The 24,208-nt window shown below is 39.9% G+C and overlaps 1 protein-coding gene across 19 annotated transcripts in view; it reads right to left on the bottom strand.

The window, feature by feature from the left end:
• MICAL3 (microtubule associated monooxygenase, calponin and LIM domain containing 3) overlaps positions 1-24,208 on the bottom strand; it is a 161,711-nt gene that overhangs the window by 39,930 nt on the left and 97,573 nt on the right. For 16 of the 19 annotated variants that reach the window (XM_055712819.1, XM_027807630.2, XM_055712820.1 and 13 more), the window contains 3 exons: positions 9,725-9,920; positions 4,701-4,939; positions 261-398 (listed from right to left, as the gene is read on the bottom strand). In XM_055712819.1, the coding sequence (XP_055568794.1) occupies positions 261-398; positions 4,701-4,939; positions 9,725-9,920 (573 nt within the window). Of the gene's footprint in view, positions 1-260; positions 399-3,507; positions 3,598-4,700; positions 4,940-9,724; positions 9,921-24,208 lie in introns of all 19 variants that reach the window. The other 3 variants (XM_055712830.1, XM_055712832.1, XM_055712835.1) reach the window with 2 other exon arrangements.

Below are 24,208 nucleotides of genomic sequence, written 5' to 3'. Positions count from 1 at the left end.
GAGGAAAAACGCTACAGAGTCAGAGCAGGCAGGCAAATGGGCCAGAAGTCGAACTACCACAGAGCTGAGAAAGCAGTCATTTTAAGTAGATGCTGACCTGAAAAGCAAAATAGTTAACAAAGTGTAATTTGAAAACAGTTCCTTTCAGTCACTGCTGCCCCTGCCGAAGTACACTGCTCTTGAAGGGTGCAGCAGCAACAGAGTTAAATAGCTGCAACTGTGATCCAGTAATTGATGGTGTGGGGCTTGGGGGAGATTACCTCTGGAGGTGGAGGACTTTGAGGTTGGCACCATTTTTTCCTCCTCCTCTTTTTCACGGATGTGAGTCCAGTGCACATCTGCCAGGATCTCCAGAGGATCAACCGGATTTACAATCTGCTGCAGTCTAAGGTTTCCAGCTAGCAGGAGGAGGGCATGGCATACGAGGTTGTAGGCAGGGTGTATGAAGGATAGGGAGGAAAAGATGGGAGAACAGTTGGAAAGGAAAGGTAACACATCATAGGAAAGGAAATAAGAAAAGAAGAAAATAAAATATTACTGGCTAACATCAGTTTGCAAGACAGACAGAAAAAGCTTAGTATTGTGTGTGCACGCATACACCAATACAGCACTCCTCATACTTCCCATCAAAGCTGAATAATGCCATTCCAAAGACAAAGAGATGCGATTAAAAACATCACTGTAGATTACATCTCTATTGCAAGCAGCTTCGCTGAAATGAAAGATATTCTCTGGGTGTCCAAGAATATGTGGTATGCGAATACCAATTTAGCAGAAATTTCCAGTTCCTTCAGCCTATTCATGACGATTATTGCCAAAGACATCTTGCTGTTAAAGGCAAGGGACAATCTGCATTGTAGTTTGATGCACCAAAAGGTCTTTCATTCCCTACTATTGGGTTAAGCACTCCTTTCTATGTTGGGTACATATCTCTTTGTGAATTAAATTACGCGATGGATCTCAGAGTTTCACATGTGGGTATGCACAGATGGGCACACAACTTACTTTAGCACTTAAAACACTACTTTGTTCAGTCCTACTCTTTTGTACTGACTTGTTCAAAGGGTAGATTTTTTTTCTGAAGAATACCATACTTTCGTCATGACTTAACAGGCCTCCACCTCCCCAGAAGGGACTTCCTGTCACACAAATGAATTTCTTTAAAAGAAATTGCATTACTCCTCAATTACCTCCCTACACAAAGCTCTGCTACTTATGGTGTGTGAAAGGGAACAATGGGCACCTAAAGCAACTGATAAGCAACTTGTTTCACTGCTGCAGAATACACACCTTGGAAGCATCTACCATGGTGAGTATTATATTCATAGACCCTGGTCTCTATTGCTATCTGCTATGGGACTATAGCTCAGGTTTTATTTACCCATAATAAAATAACTCATTCTACGGGGACAGGTGTTCAGCATCTGCAGGAGTGGTCTTCAAAAGCAAATGACTCATCCTGAAAGGAAAATACCCACTTACTTTCAAGAGTCAACTTTCACAAAAGCTGCATTACCACTGTGTGGGGCAAACCACTGTTTCAGCAGTTTATAACCTCACAAGCAGTTAGATTTTCATACGGTGCTCTAGTGTTTGAAGGAAATAAGAAACATCAGCGGCATTTAGAGGTTGCACTCATTACTTCCTGCTGTCTTGTTTTAACGAAGTTCCTCTCTCCTGGTCATGTTTTCCCCAGACACAACACAGTGTTTGGGATTTCCATTTCATGAATGACTATGTGTGAGATTTGGCACTAAAACTGCAGAAGAAACAGGAGAAGGATCTGCAGGAAGGACAGAATCACCGGCTGGTTAATAAAGGGGAAAATGGGTCAGACGCACAAACTCAAATGCAGAGTGGGATTCACAATTTGCCAAGTACTTAGCAGTTTTACATCTCTGTTGCCTCATCAGTTTTCATATCAATTAGCACAACCACATGGTCTACCAGAGCTACAGGACATCCTGCAGGGACAGGAACCTGGGCTTTTCTCACTCCGTACCAAAGCATTCGCATGCAGGTCCCAAGATGAGTAGAGTTAGCATTTGCATTGCCGCACAGAATTGTGTGTTAAAAGGTTTAGGTTTGCCAGCAATGGCTGAGAAGTGTGTAGTCACTCAGGCTTAGAAAGAGCAGGTCCCACACGATCTGCATGTTTAAAAATGGATTTCTCTGGGATTTAGACAAGCATAACATATACATCTTCAGTTACCCTGCAAGTCTCTATACAGAAGCCTGAGCCTGTCCTGATTAGGACATCAGATCTTCTCACCTTTTCTAGTAAATCAACAGCAGCACAGCCAGCCACGAAGGACTGTGGCTTGGCTAACAGGCAAACCTAACGTTTCCTTGAGGTCTAAATGCTTGAGAATTTCAAACAACACCTGGCATAGCCTTCCCTCAGGGCTGCCCGCTAAGCTTTGGAGGAAGCTGGACATGAATTGAACTCACATGTGGAAAGGCAGCTTTCCCCTCCAGATCCACAGTAGCACCTACCAGCATTTCACCAACAGCAAACATTTTCAGGGTCAACTTTAATAGGATGAGAAGCCACCCACAAATCAGTTCCTTAGGAGCCAAGTCTAAAGCACACTAGCAACTGCAACTGGGGGAACTTCTTCAGTTATGCTCTTCAGCTGTCTTACTAACACTTCTCATTCCTACCATCAGAAGAGTTAAATTGGAAAAAATTATAACTGCTTCCCTTTTTTTTTTTTTTTTAAAAAAAAAAAAAAGTCAGAAGCTAAGCTATAGTTTTTACAACTATAAGCTGCAATATGCAGTTTGACAACTACATATGCCCTCTTACCTGCAGGAAGGCACTTGGATTTTCCTCTTATGTATCCTGGCTCTAATGAACCACATTGAGGGAATAAGGGATTAGCAAGCTATTAGGACCAAGTGCTTCAAAAAAACCAACCATCAGAAATAAACTGCAAGAGAATGCATCATGGAAAATAACACAACCAGTTAGACTGGAATGTCAGATTAATTTTATGCCCATTATACGACTGTTTGAAAAATCTTGAGGGATTGCCACAGCTTGATTAGCTTCCCCCCTAGACTCTCCCCACAGACACACACTCACAAAGGACAACAACAAAAAATGCAAGTTTGCTGACACAGGTAATCTAAAGGAAGTAGTTCTGATGTGTCCCACGTGCCTGAGATATTGCACAGGTGCAGCTAGTCTGTGTGTATGGAATAAATCTGAAACCCCTAAATACATGGGGGTCACTGTTCATGCACATTACAGTAGCAAATTGTCCAGGCTATCCAGATATCCTGAGGTACTTGGCAGCTTTATCTTTTTTCTAAAACTCATGGCAATGTCAGACCTGATATATGGTAGTTGGACCAGGAGATTAAAATAACAGCTACCAAATCAGTTTTCAGGGAGCTGGTAAAGCAATTAAACAAAACACAGAAACTTCTCATGTGGGACCTGCTCTTTAAAGCATTCACCCCTCCTCTGGGGAAATGGAAGTGCAGATGGTATGCGGGTACCTTTAAATGTACCCGTGTCCTCTTCATTTGAGAGATGTTGAAGCCAGAGGCCTTGCTGCAGCTCTCTCTCCCAAGGGCAATACTCCCCCTCTACAGCAGAGGGAACCACACATCCATATATAACACCAGACACCCGTGTACACACACAAGCGATGGAGAGAGAGAAAGAGAGAAAGAGAAAGGACAGAATCAGAGAGAGAGACTGTCTGGAAATCTAGCAACTCCCCATACTCCCGCTGCTTTCAAAGTGCCTGACAGAAAAACTACTTGCATGAAACAACGTCCTCTCAAGAACGCCATGGTTTAGCAGTCTAAACACACAACATGCACGTTACCATTCTTTAAAAGCAATCTTGACTTCCACAGACTTCAGTTATGGACATACAGCTCCTGCGCTGAAGAAGTAGCCAAGCAGCCTGCTGAGCTCATCAACAAAACTGCCACTAAGACTCAAAAAACTGGACCTCTGCTTGTATTAGGCAGCCAAAGACCTTTACGAAGAAGCTCTTTGGAGCCTACTAGTCTTCACAAAAAGGAAATGTGAGTAAAAAGACAAAGACAAGACCAGTGAGAAATTTGGCATGGTGGTGAAACACTGGAAACATGTCATTCTTAGCACAAACTTTGCATTTTGGTAACCAAGACAGACACAGGGGAAGGAGTCTTTCCCTAAGATTTTCCACAGAAATCCCTCAGAGCTATAATGGGAATCACGTGAACTCCCTGATTTCTCAAGGCCATCTTTTAACTATAGTGCACTACAAGCAGCTTCTGGGATGTCCTGATGACAGTTACAGGGCACTATCCCGTAGTGAGGCACTGCAAAACTGAAAACGCTGCCTCCACAATGCTTCCAGCTCTTGCTGCCAAAGAACAAAGGTCACATTCAAATCCAATTCCCAATAATAATAAAAAACAACAATAAAACAATACAGTGTCACAAAGCTGTGAATTGCACATGTTGGCATGGTGTATGGGAAGCATATTGTGTTGGTACTAGCGCTGTAACTGCCCTGTGGGCAATCCGGAACGATCCACCTAAAGCCTTCTTAGACAATAACTCCCTCAAAAATCAAAACAATAAAGAAATGAAAGAAGGGAGATTTTCCAAGGCAAATCTTCCTTATTTTGGATGGCAAATACTGTTTTCCCTGCTGTCTAGCAGAAAGGAAGGACAAATCAATCCATCTAACCTTCGCTTGACTCCTCGTCTTCCTCCTCTTCATCTTCCTCCTCCTCCTCCTCTTCTTTGTCCTCAATCTCATGATTTTCCTCAGCCTCAATCTCTTCTTCACTCTTTCCCTTCAGGAGGGCATGGATACGCACAGCCTCTTTCCATGGCACACCACCCAAGTCTGAAGGGGGTTGCTGAGGCAGCAGCAGTTCATCATCTTCGTCCTCATCTTCCTCCTCCATCTCAGACTCTGAACTACTGTAAAGGGTTTAGAAAAAATGATAAACAACAAATTAGTTACTGTTTCCTAGGTTAGTCTGAGATCACTGACAAGTTGTTTCAATACACACAAGCCTAAAACGTATGATGGAAACCAAAATACAGATTTTCTGCTTTTAGTATTCCATAGGCATTTTAGTGACAGCATCGCATGTGGGCTGCAGTACAGTCCTTGCCCTGCTTCTTTTAAAGGTGAAGCAGCAGAGAAGTGCCTGTGAAACAAAGTTCAAATATCTGTTGCAGCATTAATTGTTACAGTTTGTGACAGTTAAATACCACAGAAATTACTTTCTTCATATCACATTGCTTTGAATAAATCAGTGCAAGAGTTCTTAGCAGTGTCAGAATGCAGAAGGTCATGTCTTTTGATAATGGTAGCTACTGCTAGCTTTTTGGATAGCTAAGATGATTTTGGCACTTGCTGGGTGAAGCACAGAAGGCTTTGGGAGCAGAAAGACACACACACAACACAACCATCAGGCCAAAGGATACAGGGTATGAACTAAGGGGAGGTGGAGCAAACAAATACACAATTCCTCACTTTTCTACATCACAGACAGAAGTATAATATGTATCCCATTAAGTACACAGTGTACATAGTGGCAAGAAACTGCAGGAAGCAGTGCAAGGATAATTACAATAATGAGCTTATTATTCTCACAGCAAAGTCTAAAACATGCAAAACATTAAATCATTAGCGCTTTTTCGTACACAACTCTGTTCAGTTCTAACAGTTCCTCAATATAAGCAGCAGGGGCAAGAAACATAACCGCCTATACAATGACATTTAATTACATGATGGACTACCTAGAGGTACTGAGGAGGAAAACGGTTGCATTTGTCCTTGGAAAATTAATGTGAAGTACAGCACATTCAGAGAACATATCTGTGGGGTGAAAAGGTCCTCTTCTTTTGCTTTTCCTTTAAAGAACATTGTCTTATAAGAACTGCATTTAGTAGAGCAGAAGTTGGATGCTTCCCATATAAATCTTAAAGGGTCCAAACTCATCTGGATTGAAGGAGAAAACTGTACTTGAATGGTAAAATTTGGGTGAATCATCTGAAAACAGTACTCCACTTCTGCTGCTTCCTTATGAGAGCTATTGCCATTGTTAACAGCCTTTGGCAGAATCCATTCCATACAGACAATGAGAGAAAACTGACAAGTTTAAAATAATGAAGTTTAAATTTCATGTAGTTCTATAAAATATAACTTGTACAGTTGTAATTCTGTTTCCCATACACAGGTTTTATCACAGTATGTGACAAACTGGCAGTTAAAAACCAGATATATGGCAGCACTCTTTCTTTTATATTGCAGATAAACATATGCAGGTGCAGAATTTGAAATTAGTCTAACACTACACAAACCTATCAGATTTAAATAACTTTATTCACCTACTTGTCTGAACAGTTATTTTTGATAGCAAAGCTACTAAGGAAAACACCACCTTTTTCATGCCTGATTGTCATGTTACTTCTGTCCATAAGCTCTTAAATTCTTCTCACTGTTCTGCATATATATAACATTACTTTGCTCAAATTACAACCCACTTTTTCACAACATAAAACAAATTCTTATTTTTAACAGGTTGCCTGGTCTTCACATGCTAAATACTGAACACAGACACTGTTGCGTGCCATGGCCTTGGTGCATATTCCAGGAGACTGAAGCATATTGCAAAGACTTTATGCAGATATTGTCACAGAGATAAAAAGCGATGCTCTCCTTCTCTCTTTTTAACTTTCACACCCTTTGGTATGAAAATAAACCTGACAGGTGCTGCATGCTGGGGTTTTCGTGTGCTGTCAATAGGGTTTACTGCTGCTAAACTGTTGCCATGACCGATGAATGGGACAAGCTGCTGCTCTTCAACCAGCCGGCTTATCGCATGTAATATTGACGACATTAAATTCTTTACCACAGAGCTCACTTTACCTTCTTTGGCTTTTATTTATAACTTGTTTTTTGTTTGACCTTTGAACACTGAGAAATGAGAAGCTGAAAGACAGCAGTGAGGTGGCCTGGTATAGTGGGCATTTCTTCAGCATGGCAACTCTGTGTTAATTCAACAGCTGAAACTTTTTTCTATAAAGCAGAGATCAAAGACCAAAGTAGGTTTCTTTATAGAAACTGTATAGGCAGTGATAAAGGTGTATCTACACAGATTTAGCGCTGAGGAACCAAAACCTACGCTGTGGAAGTGAACCTCTTCTCTTCCCTTGCCATACAGCCCCATACAGCACAAGCTGTACTACGACACTCCCTTGAAAGGCCACAGGGTATTGTCCCAAAACTGCAGAAAACATACGGGGAGTTACTGCAAGTCAAAGGTGATGAATAAGGGATCTAAAGGGTTTTCCGCCTCTCAAAACTGTGTGGTCAGGGTTTGGTTACTTACGTGATTGTTTTTCTTGTTGAAACTTAAACAAGATTAACTCTCTTTTGAGAAAATATAATTTGAATACTGTTTGCTGTAAACTTTCTCTGCAGTGTGCATACTCCTAAGTGTGCACATGATGGGAAGCTGCGCACCAAAACACATGGTCTCTGCTTGATTTAGAACTAACACCTTGGTGAACCCTGAAGCCAAATCCATCACTCCAGAAGACATGGAGGGAGGGAACACAGAGTTCCCTGTTTCCTCTGCCGGGTCCTAAACCCTCCAGCACTGTACCAAGACAGTGAAGATGATCTTTGGGGTTTGGTTGGCTTGTTTTGTTGCTGAAAAAATGGTCAGGGTTTTTCCCTTTTTTTTTTTCCTTTTGGTCTTTCTGTGACACATCATGGAGTGTGTAAAGCTGAACAGAGGATATCCAGTAGCTACATCGTCTAGAAAATTTTCTCTGAAGTATGGCCTGCATAGCCTTATCGATGCTCTGAGTAAATTGCTTGCTGTATTTGTGTTTGGGACAGAAATTTTTCCAGGTCAAACTGACAGGAAACATGATGTGTTTTCTCTTTCCTCTCTATCACAGTGTCAATTGCCCACTAAACACTGTTTTTCATACGCAAAATTATACAATTCAGTCTATTAAAGACAGAGATAATACAGATGTATGTAGGACAAAGGGAGCTAACTGTAACACCCTGCAAGAGGAAATCAAACTCACTAACCCAACGGTGTACTGCCCTCAGACTCCACAACTCTGCAAAACACCTCTTGTAGATGACCAACAGCTTCATGTCAAAATGCCAAAACTCCACTTCTTTTAAGTAACTCTTCTCCTTTGGAAGACTTCTGCCATTTATTGAGTGGGCTTACTGTATCTTGATTTACTGAAATCAAGTTGAATAATAACTCTTCATACTTGTAAATCTTGTTTTAGTGCTAGAAACATAAAGGACTAAAAACTCCTCAATATCATTAATGCCTATATTGTCACAGTTAATGTAATACCTAGCCCCGAGCAGGGAGCTAAAGGAAGGATGAGTGAAGCAAACAGAGTCTGCATCTTCTGCAAATAGTCCTGAGATTATTCAATCAGGACCACATGACAAAGTACTATCTTCGACAGAAATTAATGTTAAGAAATTAATAAAAAAGTAATATTTAGGTTTCAGAGAAAGCACTTGTACAAGATATTGGTAATTGCCAGGCGCTTACATGAAAGCCACAACTTCATTAGTCCACATAAATGCACACTCTTTGTCAAGGCTGAGTTCAGGCTACTAAAAGCTACTCCTTTCTAGATGTTGCATCTTCAAACTTGGCTTACCAGATAAATAACTAACATTCTGTTATTTATCTGTAATAATTTACAGATCATCTGTAATATCTGTAAATTATCTGTAATAATTCTGTAATACATTAATCCTGTAAACATTTTAATGAACATCTTCATTCCTGCATTCTTCACCACACCAATGCAATTCAATTCAATGTGTATAAATGTAGTATGGAATTTCTCATACAGTCCTATACCTGTAGGTAATGCATACAGAGAACACGTCTGCGGGACCTAAATCTCAGGAAACCTGTAACAACACTTTCTGAGTTTATTTCAAGATGACTACTAGACAGGCTGAGAGCTGAAAAGGTAAGGGTTGTTACTGCTACAAAGAAAAGCAGATCATTAGAAACTATATTAAGACTTTAAGACTCTACAAAAAGTGTGCGATTGACTACAAAGTTCACAAGCATTCTTCAGCAAGTGCTTTCTCTCAATGACTCTTGCAACTATTTCCAGTAGCTCTACCTGTATATATTTGAATACTGGTGTGCTTATACATCATTCTGCAGATAAAGACAAATTTGTGAAGGTACAGCATGTTTTTCAGCAACTGTAACTATTGCTTCAAATTAATCTCTCTCAGGCATTGCATCAGCATCCGGTTGGGATTACACGTGTCAAGCTTCAATCTTTAAACCAAAAGTCGTTTTGAATTGTAATGCAAAACATACAGAAGGGAATGTAACTTTGGAACACCCTCCCATTTGAATCTACGTTCTGTTTGCTCAAATGAGTCATCTGCCTTTGATACAATTAAAAAAAAAATAAATGAAAACATCCTTTCCAACTTAGGACTGAATTTCATGGTTTTATGGTACTACACGTGTCTTCTAAGAATGGCAGTAAGCTATTTAGAATAATAGAAACTACAAGATAAAATACCTGTGTACATATGCAGAACATTTGCAACACATTCAACAACTTTAGAAAGGGCAACCTGGTAAATAATAGGTTAAAAAAGCTAAGGGAAAAGTAGGCAAAAGTCTGTTGGGATGGTTATAAAAAAGCTTATGGACAATGTGTGCTAACCTGCTGGGCACATCCTCTTCCGTTCCTTTGTCCAACACACTGCTCAGGTTATGCTCTGCTAGCGTCTCTTCAGGAACCTCTTCCAGTTCTTCTTCCCGCTGCAGCGACAGTCGGTAGTTCTCCAGCTCAATCCGCTCCGGTGTGCCACGCAGACGCTTAGCAAGGCTGGGCTCCTCCAGCCCATTTATATTAGAACCTAAAGAATAAGCCAGCGAATAAACAATAAATTCAGCAGTCAGAACTGTACATTTTTAAGAAAATTGAGCAATTGGGAGAAAAAGGGCATGAGGCAGAGGGAGGTAAATAAAGCGAGAGAATACCTTATGTCATTATCCTGTTCACCACTACTGGCAGAACCTGCTGGGGAGCCAGACTGCAAAAGGGAATCTTACTGGTTTTGGCTAATAGATGCTTAAAAGAATGTTAAATGTCCTAGTTGAGAGAGGAAATAGGGACATTTTAGCTGGAAAACTACAACTGCAATGAATTCTGTGTAGTAAGTACTGGGGAAGGCCTGGCCACAGACTGGATATATTCTATAAGAAATAGTAGGAATGCTATGGGGCAATCCTGCAGCGTGTTAAAATTGTTACCAGTCAAGGTAAGTCTACAGAGCTAGGGAGCAAGAAAATATTATTACTACTAAAAGATGAGGGACGGAGGGAATGAAAAAGACCCACTTGGAATAAGTTTTAAAACTTTTTATAGACTTGAATTAACTTCTTTTTCATCAGAGTTTGTGATTAAAAAAACCACAGGGAAAAATCTAGGTGAGATGTCTGCAAGAACAAATCCTATGAATCCCAGAAAATTGCAAGGACATGTGAACCAGGCAGTTGGAGAAAAGTATACAGCAGCTGTATATACTGTGGCACTCGAACTAAATTCCAACCTGCATTCATCCGTTTCCTTTTAAAATTGGAGTATTTTAGCTTAAGTACCATGCCACTGTTTACCCTTCCCCAGCTTACTATTTACAGAGCCCAATCTTTCCTAGCTTCTGTTTTGCTTTGCTAAACAAGCCAAGCCTTCCTCTCATGAGATAAGCTCTTCAGTGCGTTGATCATCCTCTAGGTCTCTCCACCTGTCCCAGTTCGGATTAATCTTTCCAGAACCTGCGTGATTAGAATTGAACACAGCTTTCCAGATGAGGCCTTATCAGCGTAACATACAACCCTGCCAGAAATCTTTCATCTGATACACACTCAGAACACACTTGCCTATTTATATGCCACATAATACTGGTGGCTTTTATTTACTGACTGATATTCAGATCTTTCTCCTTCTTTGCTTTCAACTGATAAGCACCTTGTTGGTAGCCAAAATTCTCAACACTTTCTTAGCGCATGACCTGGTACTTTCTACTATTACATTTCTATTTTTAGTGTTACAGTCTGCGACATTTTGCAGTTCTTAGTGTATGATGTGCCTATCCTCCTCTGCATTGATGAGAGTTTGAAATGTTGCCTCAGCAATGAATTTCATTAGCAGTTTTTTCCCTCTTGTTTTGCCAGTAACCTTAGTGAAAGTATTACAAAGACCAGTTCCCAGATCATTTTTTGTGAAGCTCCAGTCTGTAGGTGACATCCAACCCCATTATTTCCTTTTTTCAATAAAACATCTAATCTCTCATTTAAGTCAATGTCTTAGCTACTTGACACTTCATGTACTACTCCCTTATTTTATCCAGTTCCAATAATTATTTCCATCTGGCAGCCCTCAGGTGCCTTACTGAAGTCCAGACTGTTCAAATGCACTACATTTACCCTATGGAGGTAATCAGTTACTTCGTCGACAAAAGCTGTCAAGCTAGTCTGGCATAGTCTTTGGTGAATGTTTTATACCACTTACCTGCATAAGGTCAAAGGACTTCACCTGCAGGACTAGCAGTCTTTAGTTATTCCTTCAAAGGTGTTTTATCTACTGTTTAGATTAATTGTACTTGTTCAGATCACTTTTTTTTTTTTTCCTTTTCAATTGTTCATCTGCAAGTCATACTTCTGTCACCCAGTGGTCACATAGTATTACCCTGAATTAGATAGTCAAGGTACATCAGGATAGCTTGATTTAAATCACAAATTATTACCACAAAGCTCACAATTTCATTGTACAATTCTTCCACTCTTCTGAGACGAAGACTATTTGGTCGAATTTTAATTTGACTCATTACAGGACAGTAATATTTAAATTTTGCTTCCAGCTTCATTGGGTTCATTTCCATTTCCAAATTTTACCACACACTGACTTCTTTTGCTCCCATGTCCAGTGCCATTGTCCCAATTGAAACTGGAGACCAAGTATTCAGTTCATTGACTGACTATATGTAAAATTTCATTTTATGTCAGCCCCATCTTCACTATGGACCCACTTCTGCTTTCCCTTACCTTGCTTTTACTTACATGCTTAAGGAATACAGCTGTTTGCTTTACTTTCCTTTACAAATGTCTAACCCAGCATGAGCTTTGGCAATGTTTACTTTATCCTTACACTTTTTGACCTCTGAGACAGTTTTTGTTTTCTTTCTCCATCCTTTGTAGTTTCTCAGTTTATTTCTAAGAGCCTTTTTTTCAGGGCAGTTACTCACTCAGTACCATCTTAGTCTTATGCACAAAACTACACAGGCCTTGCCATAATTAATGGCATTAATTTCCAACCCCTCTCCAGAAAGATAAAATCTCATAAAGACAACCACCAGGAGTGGTTTTCTCTTTTCTTCTAGTGTTATCGAACACTTCTATGATGCGGGCAAGTGGCTGCTGTGCCCTTGGCTTGAACTATAGGGCTTCTTTATGGTACAAACTACAGAAGCTTGCTCAGGTGGCAGGCAGGAATACTACCTTGCATTTCCAGGGATATCGTGGTCTCTGCCATTTCCTGCTGCTAAGCCTTACATTGTGTTAGTATTTTCAAAGTTCAGTGGAACTGGACTGCTTTTTCAGGTGGGATTCATGGTTCATTTCATCCTGTCTAGATGGTGATACAACCTCAGCCAAATCTATTTATGTAATCTGTGTTACATTCCCCAAGCCTGAGTTCACAGTAACAGGGGAACTGACCTGGAATATTGCTCCACCACTTCTGGCTGATAGTAAAAAAGAAAGGACTCTGGGTAATGCAAGAACACCAAGGTGAGGGAAAACAAAGAAGGAATATACTAAAAATCATCATAAAACAAGAGTCCTACTTGGAACTCTTTTATACACAACAGAGCCATCAGCTAGGCTCAGCTACTTCAACAGAAATATCCTTTCACAAGCCGTTTTTAACTTGTTCCGATGCACAAGCTCAACATCGCTGCAAAGCCCACAAACAGAAAAAAATGATGAAAACAAGAAGACCAAGAACTCATCTGACATTATTTCACTCCTCTTGTTTTCTAAATCTTAAGGGTTTTTTGTCAGCCTTTTCAAAGTAAAACTAAAAAAGAAATATAAAATCATTTCATATAATTAAATTACATGAATGAAGTATTAAGAAAATAAGACTGCTTGTTTCAATGCTGTAATATCTAGGGTATGGAGAAAGACTGTCAGCAATCACTCTAAGGCAAAAGAGGACTGAAAATCAAGCTGACAGCTGTTTATATGCATTTCCTGAACATATATGATCTTTCGGGTATGTTTTCCAAAATACAAATCATCACTGCCCTTCTCATTATGAAAGCCCAGTATAACTGGTACATCAAGAATCAAACCAATTTATCACAGTGCAAACTTTAAGTGGGAGCGACTCGATGCAACTGAATTAAAAAACCTGAAAAGATGGAAAATCTGCCTAAACTTTCATGCAAAAGGACGTGTGATGTGGTCAAGTCAAGACGTTCTGCGAGCTTGACAAGCACTCTTGTGCCTCAAAATCTCAGGGACATTCCCAGCACTTTAATTAATTTATATATCCATACATTTGAGATGCAGGATTGGTCACATCCCTCCACTTCACTCTGCAAAGGAACAGCTCTACTTCAGCGAAAGAGATACAGAAACTCAACTTATTACCAGCTGCAGCAAGGGATTGCTAGGATTTTGCTCTATACAGACCATTTGGTCTACTTGGTCTGTTGTTTTTGTTTCTAAAAGGTCCTGCGAAGACCTAGCACTGGAGTAGGAGAAATGCAACTGATAACAAAAGGTCCTGCGAAGACCTAGCACTGGAGTAGGAGAAATGCAACTGATAACCAGCTTTCTGCATCACAAAGCCATCAAATATCAGAAGGGAAAGGGACCAAACTGTGACATACACATTTCGTTAACATGATCAGATGATTAACTATTTGTATTATGCTATAAAGTTCACACCAATTCATTTGAAGCTACAAATAAGAAACTGTAAATAGGGACAAGGAAATTTGAAGCCTTCCTGCCCTTATTTCCTCCATATACATATGGTGCAGTTCTTGTAGATGCTAAAGCTTATTCTCTAATGTTTCTCTGGAGGGGAAAGGTGCCTCTCAAATCATTATGTTGTATTGCCCAGACTGTTTTGGGGCTTGCTGGTGGGAGATAGCTGTGGAGTGCTCTCATTATCCATTACCTGACATTCTACCTCGTCAGTGCATCTGAGCCAAAAGTCAGCAACCAGTCACAACTGAAAGAAACAGGGCTGAAGAGGCTGTGTTTGCCAGAAAAAAAGCTATGTTACTACCCAGAGATGGGAGTTACCTGAAAGCCAAGAGCAGCTTCTCATGCAATCAACTGACCAGCTAAAAATCCACAAACAACATCCAAAATAGGATGTTTTAAAATCTGATTACTTTGGAAGAGTCAGTGGGCCATGAACATTACATAGATCATCTGAAGGGAACTGTTTCTTCTTAAGAGGACAGGCTGCTTAGCTGTTGCATGAAAGCTGCCAGAGTCCTTTATTTATCTCAGCCTTGACACAGCCTCCCTCCTGTAAAGATAATCATATGATCAGAGATAACATTCCTACGCTGAACTGCTCCTTGCCTGCATTGATGTGTCCTATTCCAAAAACTCTGGCAATTACTGGAAGGTTTGAGAAACTCCTCTTGAGAAAGGATCCCATCTCCATTTTCTCCCAGTACTACCTTGCTCTGTAAAATCTACACATTATTCTCATGAGCTAGATGAAATCTTGCCAAGCTTACTCCCTGACATAACATTTGCTAAAAATGCAGGAGAAAACTGTGAATCTGAGAACAATGAATTCTTCCCAAAGGGCAATCACCTGCCTGTTTCATTAGAATGTATTTTTACTAGTCATGCAGTACCTCTAGACTTCCTTTTCTAGTAAAATCTGTTAAGACTGCAAGCTAAGTTACATGTCATCTCTTGTGAAGTGTGGGTCCAGTATTTTGCACAGACTCAGCTTTAGCCTTGGGGAGTTACAGAAATTCAAGTAGTGGAGTCTACTGTGAAACACATGCAAAAGCGGGAAGGAATTAATACATTTCTCAGGAAAATCATTCTGGATTTCTCCGATCTTGTGCTTTTATGATAACGTGAAACACTGTACCTTCTTTGTTTGTACACTCGTCTTTTCCAAACTCTTCAATTACTTCTATCGCCACACAATTGTTTGAGAATGCAACTATGCCAGATAAAACAACTCCTATAGAAACAGCAGCACATTGTATATGACAAAGTACAGGTATGGAAGATGGGAACTTTTCTGTGGGAGTTTAAAAGTGATGCAATTTGGTGAGCCAGCCAGGAGAACTCTCCACCAGTGCTGGAATCCAGGGGCCTGAGTCAGAAATTCTCAAAGTCCTCAGATTCTGTTGCCATTCATTTCTAAGAAATATCTTTTGGGGTACTGTTTCTGAAGTGTGCTTGGAGTTCAGCAAATGTTATCACTGAGGTATAGAGAAGGTGGCAAACGAGATCCAGCGGCATTTTTTGGCTTCTCATTTTCCATTTGTGTTAATGTCAGATGGAGTTTCATTTTTCCCCCAGAAGTTTCACCTTCACTCACCTCAGTTCTATTAACTGCTGCTTTGTATTCCAACTCCACTTCTCATCCAAGGGCCTCAAAATGTTTTACAAGCATTAGCATATTAAAACAAACCTATTTTGCAAGTAGGTAAGTACCGTAGAGGCATTGCACAAGTCCAGACACAGAGATTAAATACCAGCAAGGCAATCTCACAACAGACTAGCAGCAGTGCCACAAAGAGGATCCAGACAGAATGCCCAGCTCCAATCCCCTCCCAACTTCACTTTAAGTCAAACCAAAACATTTTGAAATAAGAAACTAAAATATGTTGCATTTTAGTTGTAATGATTACAGGGTTTACACGAGCAGGCTGAACAACAGCACCTCCTATGAGATGTTCACTGTGCTCAGCACAGTGTGTACAAAAAAAATATCTTAGTATCAATGCCTCTTGTTGGATGCTGCACATATTGAAATGATAAGTCAGTTAAGACATTCCCTTTAAATAAGTGCAACTGATTTCTTCTGAGACATAGCCAGAAATACTTTCCTTAATCCTCTCCAAAATTAGTATCTAACCACTGTTAAAAATTTTTGTACATGAAACATGTAGATGGCAACCATAAACTGACCTGCAGAAGCATGTTAAATGGAACGGATTTTTTAAGGGTTGGGAAGAAGTTTCAAGTTTTAAATCTAGATCCATCCACCCTTCAAAATTTATCTTTGCTTTTAAGAAATGTCTTCAGGAAACCACTGGAAAGAGCCCAGCCAGTCTGCTAAATTCTTGTCACTGCTTGCCCATCACACAGCCTCACATCACATACTGCAGAAATGCACATACCCTGGTAGGATCCCCCTGAAACTTGATAAGCATATCCTCAAAGCCAAAAGGGGTAATACAACACGTGCTCAAATAGAAACAAGAATGATTTATTCAAATATAAATACTTAATAGTCATGAAATGTCAATGTTATTTTGATATAATGCTTCAACTTTCTTTCTTACTATCCTAGTGTATTCCCAAGCTCTCAGGAAGCCTCAATTACTCAGCTGTATTAAGAAGCCATCAAATCTTGAATTTTCTGATGTCTGCATTTCCAGTTTGATCCATAACACGATCTGCTAAATATAAAAGCCCTGAATTCAAAGAGGATAGTATGATAAGAAAAACAAAGTCTACTCATAAGCAAGATATCCAGAATGGCCACGCACAGGGTTCAAAATGAGCTCAAACCTGAAGATGGCCTTACTGAAGTTCTTCTGTAATACACACATATCAATAAACATTAACTAAGCTTTCCACAAGATAGATATACTCTACTGAGTCAAAGCTCTTGGAGTTGGTAAGGGAATTGTACACATATATACTGTCTTAACACAGGTTGGACTTGGTCAGTACAACTGTCCTTGACCTGATATTTAAAATCTAGGGAACTAAGGAGCAGACACAGAGCAGAACGGCAGCTCTTTCTACCCTACCAGAAGAAAAAGGGTTTTGCCACTGAGCAACCAACATGCTTGAGATCTCTACTACCGTGTCAAGGCCATCCTCAGACTGTCAGTCTTCCTGCAATTCTTCCTAGTAAATCAGGAACCTAAACTTAAAAATGAGGGGACTAAGCTGCACAGACAGAAAGGTGTTTTATCTAAATATCCTCTGATGCAGAAGTACCCAGCAGAGTTACTAAACAACCAACACGACCTCCAGTGCTAACTAAATTTTACAGCGTTACTCAATTCAACAGCACACAGCACATGAAATAAAAACCACTGAGATTCCTGTATATATCCACTGGTTCCCTAAGCAGTAAGGAGCAGGGAGGCTCCCAAGCACACACCCCCACCACCCCCATTATAATGTGTATGGGAATAACTGACAGCTAAAATATTCAAGGGATGCTGAAATAGATACCCCAGAAACAACCATACGAGATACAAGTCCTCCTCCTTACATTCCAGTCTCCACCTACAATTAAGTTCCTCACATCTCAAATGTCAGTAAACATGGAAGTCCCTTCTCTTCATAACTACGAAAGTGAACTGGACTGACTACTGAATGAAATTAGTAACCTATATGTTTATCTTACAGGTCTTACAATGTTTTCCCCTACCCACACACTATTTTGGTTAAAACAGACTTCCAGAATTGCCAAAACAGATACTGACAAAACACTGCTTCCTACAGCACCTGTAGGGCAAGGCCTAGCAATAGCTGCCAATTTGATTGATCTGACCTTTCTTTGTTTTAGTGGAAGCAAACAGAAGGAAATATAATTAACCGGTTTTATTTCAAGGTTATCTGTAATTTATATTTATGTCTTGAAAACAAAATTCATCTGCAATTTATACTATGAAATTATGTTTAAGGAAGTGGCTTTCATATGCGGATGCATGAATTAGCAGTATTACATAATGGAAGTTCAGTATATGGTTTTGTAATACAGAAAAGTTTGTCTTCATTACAGCAGAGATAAAGAGGTACAGAGGTATAGAATAATCCTGGAATATAGCTATTTTTGACTCCTGGAAAGAGTCCAGTGTTGTAGCTCGTGGGTGGAGAAAAGAAACAGGGAAAAGGAGGTATTAGGTCACCTAATCCAAGCCCCAGGGAACACTGCTAAGCTTGATTCCTCTTAGTTCATCTTTTCTGGCAGAAAATCTTAACATTTGTACAGATTTCACTTTTACTGCTTGCTGCCCAAACAGGTTTCCAGTACTAGAGATATATAAACCCTACATCAGCTTACACCAAGTCTGTTAGTTATTAGTGTGTCTATTACTCAGGAGTATTGCTAAGTCAGTAACATATTACCAATCATTTTCCATTTTGTTGGTAACATTTAAAATGCCTGAGCTCTCTCCAGTGTTTTGATCAGCTCTATCATGACTTGCCTGGCCTCGTTTCCATTTCCTGAAAGATGCGGAGTGTGGGAAGGCTGAAGAGCACTGAGGGATAATCGGGCTAAAGATAACATTACTTCGCAGGTGTAAATTTTGTCCTGGAAGCTATTAAAGGTATGTTACCTCAAAGGACCATCTGGGATGAGGCACATCCAGAGAGAAAACGGAAAGAAGAGGAAGGCCACGCTAGTTTTAAAATCATTATGACCTTGGCTCATAAGGTTTTCCTCCTTTTTAAGAGAAATACTCCTTTGTTTTGTTAACTAACTTGGAAATTAATATTTAAGAGTGATTGTCTAAGTTATAATCCAAACAGTGATCCCTTTCATGTGGTTATCCTCCCTAGTACGTAAGCCTTCATATAGTTTACACATAGTGGCATCTATTTCTTGTCACTTGTACGTAGCAGCCCTCTGGAACTTCTCATTTCACCGGGAGGGATCAGGCAGGTGATTCCCAGCATGCAAATAACACAAAGCTGAAGCAAGGACATTTCCATCTAAAAGTAATAGAGGTATCTATCAATACAAATATTGCCTACTTTTTATAAAAACTGGTACTTCCAGTTCTACCTTTGATGTCTTGATCAATAAAGAACAACCCATCAGGAAGTAAAAATTTTGTCATACATTACAGAAGTGTAGAATTTCAAAAGTTTTATGTTTCCCGTTCAAATTGTGATCAGATTCAAACCACGGCTTTCAAATGGGTATCTTCTTTCAACTGCTGAGCTAATAACCACTATCTCTTCTGTTGCAATCTACTACTGATTTCCATAATTACTGGAACTCAGAATATATTTAGATACCAACCATGTCCTTACTTAATTTCTTATGTCAAGATTATGAAGTGCTGCAAATGGAACAGGCTGAAATCTGAGGCTGGGAGTTACAGGAAAACATACTGGGGAATATCTGCCCTAAGTAAAAGTTCCATATACTCCAAAAAAGCATCAACATTTGCTCCCTCATCCTCTTGCACACTTTTCTACTATCTACATTTATCCCACATACTCTTGCATAACTTACAAAGCAACTGAATATTCAAAGCAATCCAAAGCTTCACAGCTTAGTGGGATTTTTTCTGAAACTAGGAAAATTCTTGTATATAGTTACATAGCCAGGTATATTCAAAATCTGCCCCAGTTCTGGAAAGAAAGCTTCAAAAAGACACATTACTGATTAAAGATAACTTACACATCAGTTCTGATGTTTTAAATCACCGAGTTACCAAAGCCTGAAAGTATTTGAAACATCTCTTGGGTAAAAAGGTCCTATTTTTAACCACTTCTACCCGCAAGCCATCAGATAAACCTCTGTAACAGCAGAAAGGTCAGCTATAAAATTTTCCTAAAAAAGAAAACACAGCCTTCTGGGATGACAGCAAACATGAGAAATGTCAGACTAAACATACATTTTTGAGAGAAGATGTAAGCAACTAAACAGAGCATAGAAGTGCCATCTCATGCTTAAGAAGCATCTGCCCAGTTTTGTTTAGAAAGCCAAAGCAAAACTCTACATCGTCAGGATCAGCTCAGCAACCACTGCTCCACCTTCCTTCATAAATACACTTCATAGAAGCAGGAGAACAGGTTCGATGTTGACTCTTGGCTATCTATTCTTTCCCTTCAGATTATTTCCATTTGTTTTGTTGTTTGTTTCAGGTTTTGGTGTGGGGGGGTTGTGGTTTTTCTGGTGTTTTTTGTTAAGTTTCATTTTATGCCCTTGCTTCTCCTCATAGTTTGAGATGCATTACCAATGACATGCCTTAATAAATTATCCTGCTGATCACAAGCAGGTGGTAAAACTATCACTGGCTTGCTTTAATTGGTATAAGGTAAACAGACATTTACTCATTCATTTTATTATTTTTAAAGTACCTTACAGTTTCTCATCACTATTACAGAACGTTAGAGGAAAAGATCTGTATGAAAGTTACTCTGCTGTCATACCAGATGAATTGTAATATGTCCAAAATTTAAAATAACTAGTAGACAGCAGGCTTTCTACACTACCATAGTGATGCATGTTGCAAAGGAGATGGTCTAAGCCAACATGCTTCTCGGCAAAACTGCTACCAAAATGTATCTGATGAAGCAAGCTGATTTGGGATGTATGGTGGAAAACATCCTAAATACTCCCAAAACCTCAAATCTTAGAATGAAGTTTCCAGACCCCTGTAAAAGCTAATTCAGTCCATCTTCAGTGGAAGTCACCTGTTTTCTGTGGAACCAAAACATGCCCACAGACTTTTGTGCATTTGTGAATGGCTCAGTACCTCAAAGCTTTAAAGTGATTTACATACAAAATTATGATACCTTGTTCTTAAAATTTATCTTTAATATATTACTGTTTATAAAATGAATTTCAGTACTTCGATTTCAGTTCTAGGATAAATAGTTGGATGTTTGTAAGCAGCCATAAGATTTTCTGTGGATAATTTCTTTTTGAGGGTGTTAACTGCAAAAAAGTACATGATACCTCACTTCCTCTAGGATGAAGACAATATTTAATCTGTTCACCAAGTTCTGCAAGTCCTAAATAATATTAAGAGACCCTCAGAAGTGACAGATGCAATGGAAGGACACATCTGTATAATTCAAGATTCCAGGACAGCATATTCAGAAAAATCAATACACTCTCCTTACAGAACTACAAGCAAAGAAAAAGAAGCACGTAAGGTCAGAAAGAACATGGCCCAGCCCAAACTGTCTACTTTTCTTCCTGATGTTCAGGTCAGTTTATTTGCACAACAATGGTTAAAAAGAATGATATTTGATAGAGTGTGCTATTTGGGGCTTTATTTACAGAATCAAGTTTCCTCTACAATAAATCATTTTAAAGTAAGTATCTTAGGCTGGACTGGGAGAGAGGAAGAAGGGTGGCACCGAAGGGAAGAATGCTTGAAAACGGTTTTGTTTCACAAACAAAACTAGGATGTCTTTAACAAAAAGTGACTTTTGAGTGTCCAAGCCATGAAAGGAGTTCCCTGGCAGTACCCCTCTCCCATCCAGGGGGCAGGACACAGAGCTCAACTCCTCCTGTAGGCATTAGTAAGAGAACACCAGAAGCCCTGAGACCAGAGAAGAATCACAGGCACAGGAACAGAAAGTGGGAGGCATCTGTGTAGACTTCAAGGGGAATGAGGTGAGAGTGCCTGGGAACTCTCCCATCACACAAATACTTGGTTTCTCCAAGTTTTAGCTGAAAACAATGTTTCCTATACTGGTGTACAGCAAGAAAGTCTGACTTCACCTCTGATGGGGGTGAGCTCAGGAAACGCACCTCCTTTCATCCTGTTTTTTTTCCTTTGTTTTTCTTTTTTTTTTTTTTTTTTTTTTAATTCATGAAGCAAACATTTGATTTCTAGAGCGTATATGCAGCTGCAGAGTTAAGAGTTTTCCTGATACAGAACAGTGGAGGCTGTTCTAGCAGTGCATCAAAATGACTTTTCTAGTTCATGCACAGCACATGAAATTTTACACTGAACGCTGACGGCTCCTCCTCAGAACTGAAAGTCCATTTTAGCCTCAAAATCAGGACTACTGATTATAGTAAAGAAACATAAAAGGCAATTTCAAAGGCACAAGTGATTACTCTCCTCCAACAAAGGAACTCTTATGTGTAACAGAACTGGTCTGCGGTTGCAGTTCTGTGAGCTACCATTTAAACACAACTACTCTGCCAAATACCATTCACAATTAGTCTCCCAACAGTTATCTGCTATTACAAGCTTTTATTTGCCAATGGTGCAGTAGAAAGCACGAGAAGCATGCAAAAAAGAGACACAGAATGAGTCCCTAATGTAGACTAATCCAATATACCTTTGAGAACAGGAAAATGTAGCTCAAAACTAAGATCCAGCTCTATCTGCTCATCATGAGAACATTACAGAATAGGCTCTTAATGGTCTTAAGGAAGGGAGGTCATCTCCTCATGTGCCATTCTTCTGAGAGAAGACAACTGTCCAGCTAGGACATAAGACACAGGGTTTGTCTATAAGGCACTGTATTTACTCATTTTCTGCCATTCCATCACAACAAAACACCCCATTATCACAGCTGCTGCTATACCAAGAGGAACCAAATCCTGCCAAGACGCTTACCTGTCATACCACGTGTGAAGGGTATGCCTCCCTGCTCCCCAGCACTGACTTGCACTCGCCCATGTTCCTCCTCTCCCCTCACAGGTGGGTATCACTGCCTTGCTTACAGAGTGCAAGACCTCTGGCCTGCAGCAAGGCACACAAAACTGCTTCCCGAATCGACCAAAATCAGTGAAGCTGCAAACTGAGAGCGCATCTATCCAAAGCCAGCTTTGCCAAAGCAGAAGAATATTTAGTATGGGGGTCCTTAGAAGGTTTTCTACTGCAATATGTCATGCTGTCCGTGCAGTGTACACCCTGCACTCCAAGCAAACCACAACATAACAGAATTTTTTTTTTTTAAAAAAAAACACAATCAGAAGCCTGAGAAACAATACTTAGCAGTGACAGATGGCACATGCCACACAGCTCCCCAAAATGTCTTCTGTGTTTGAGCATGCTAGATTTATGCCTTCCACCTTCCACCAACTCTGTATCCCCTGCAGCATCCCTCACCTGGAACCAGTGGAGGGAGAAGGGGGAGGACAAAGAAAAACTCAGAAACCTGAAGTTTGTTTGAATTTATTCCCTTGAACATTTCACACAGTTGGAACAAATAATGTCTTGATTTCACAGCAACAGGAAAACCACGTGTTACATAATTCAGAGACACACACCCAAAACAAAAACAGGTTAAAAACAACTGCATAAATCAAAATCTTCAAAGAGGCTATACAATGGAGACATGAAGCCTTTCTGAGCACTGTTTGTCTCACTTGAACATGATCTGTCACCAAGCTTATTTTATGCACACTCCCTCCTTTTCTCTGAGGAAAACAATCTCAAAATGGTCATTTCTTGGATTCCACTTTTCAAAAAAGCCAGGTATTTTAATTCGGCAATTAAGAAAAATCCAAGCCCTTCACACAAACTTGATACTTTTTTTCTAAGACACAAAACCATTCAATAAAAAAAAGTGCCCAGAAAAATTCATATCACCCTTCAGAATATACACATACAAACAATAAACAAATATTCCAGTGGCACAAGTCTACAGGTCTGAAAGCTAGAGAGAAAGGTGGAATCGGGAGCCCAGGCACTCCCAGGAAAAAGTGTTCTTAGCAGGATCCAGCCATGAGCACAAACTCAGCACATCGCTACTGTGTGTATCTTTCCTCGGTCCCCAAAACATTTTTCAGGATTTTTCAGTGAAGCTATCAGGTCAGCTTCATCTCCACTCTTCAGAACAAAATAACTTCTCCATCATGCCTTTGCCCTTCCCAGTTTTCCTGGCTTCAAATTGCTGGTCCTTTAACATTCTCCTTTCCTTTATGCCAAAGCTACCCAAATCCTGATAAGAACACTGACAAGGAACATGATGGACTGGGAACAGTCAAGCAGTTATCCTAACAGAGATTCCTGGCTTGCTATTGAGCGATGAATCACTGGGCACTGAACCTCGGTCCTAATCAGGCAACCCACACACACTCTCCTCAGCTTCCAAAAATACAGGGTCTGGTTCTTAAGTTTATATTTTAAATGTTCCAACAGAGAGACATAAATCTTGCATCAGATCTCTTTGCAGTTGTATGAAACCCCAT

Source organism: Falco cherrug, chromosome 5 (genome assembly GCF_023634085.1).
Source record: "Falco cherrug isolate bFalChe1 chromosome 5, bFalChe1.pri, whole genome shotgun sequence".
NCBI lineage: Eukaryota > Metazoa > Chordata > Aves > Falconiformes > Falconidae > Falco > Falco cherrug.
This window is presented reverse-complemented; position numbering and strand designations above follow the sequence as displayed.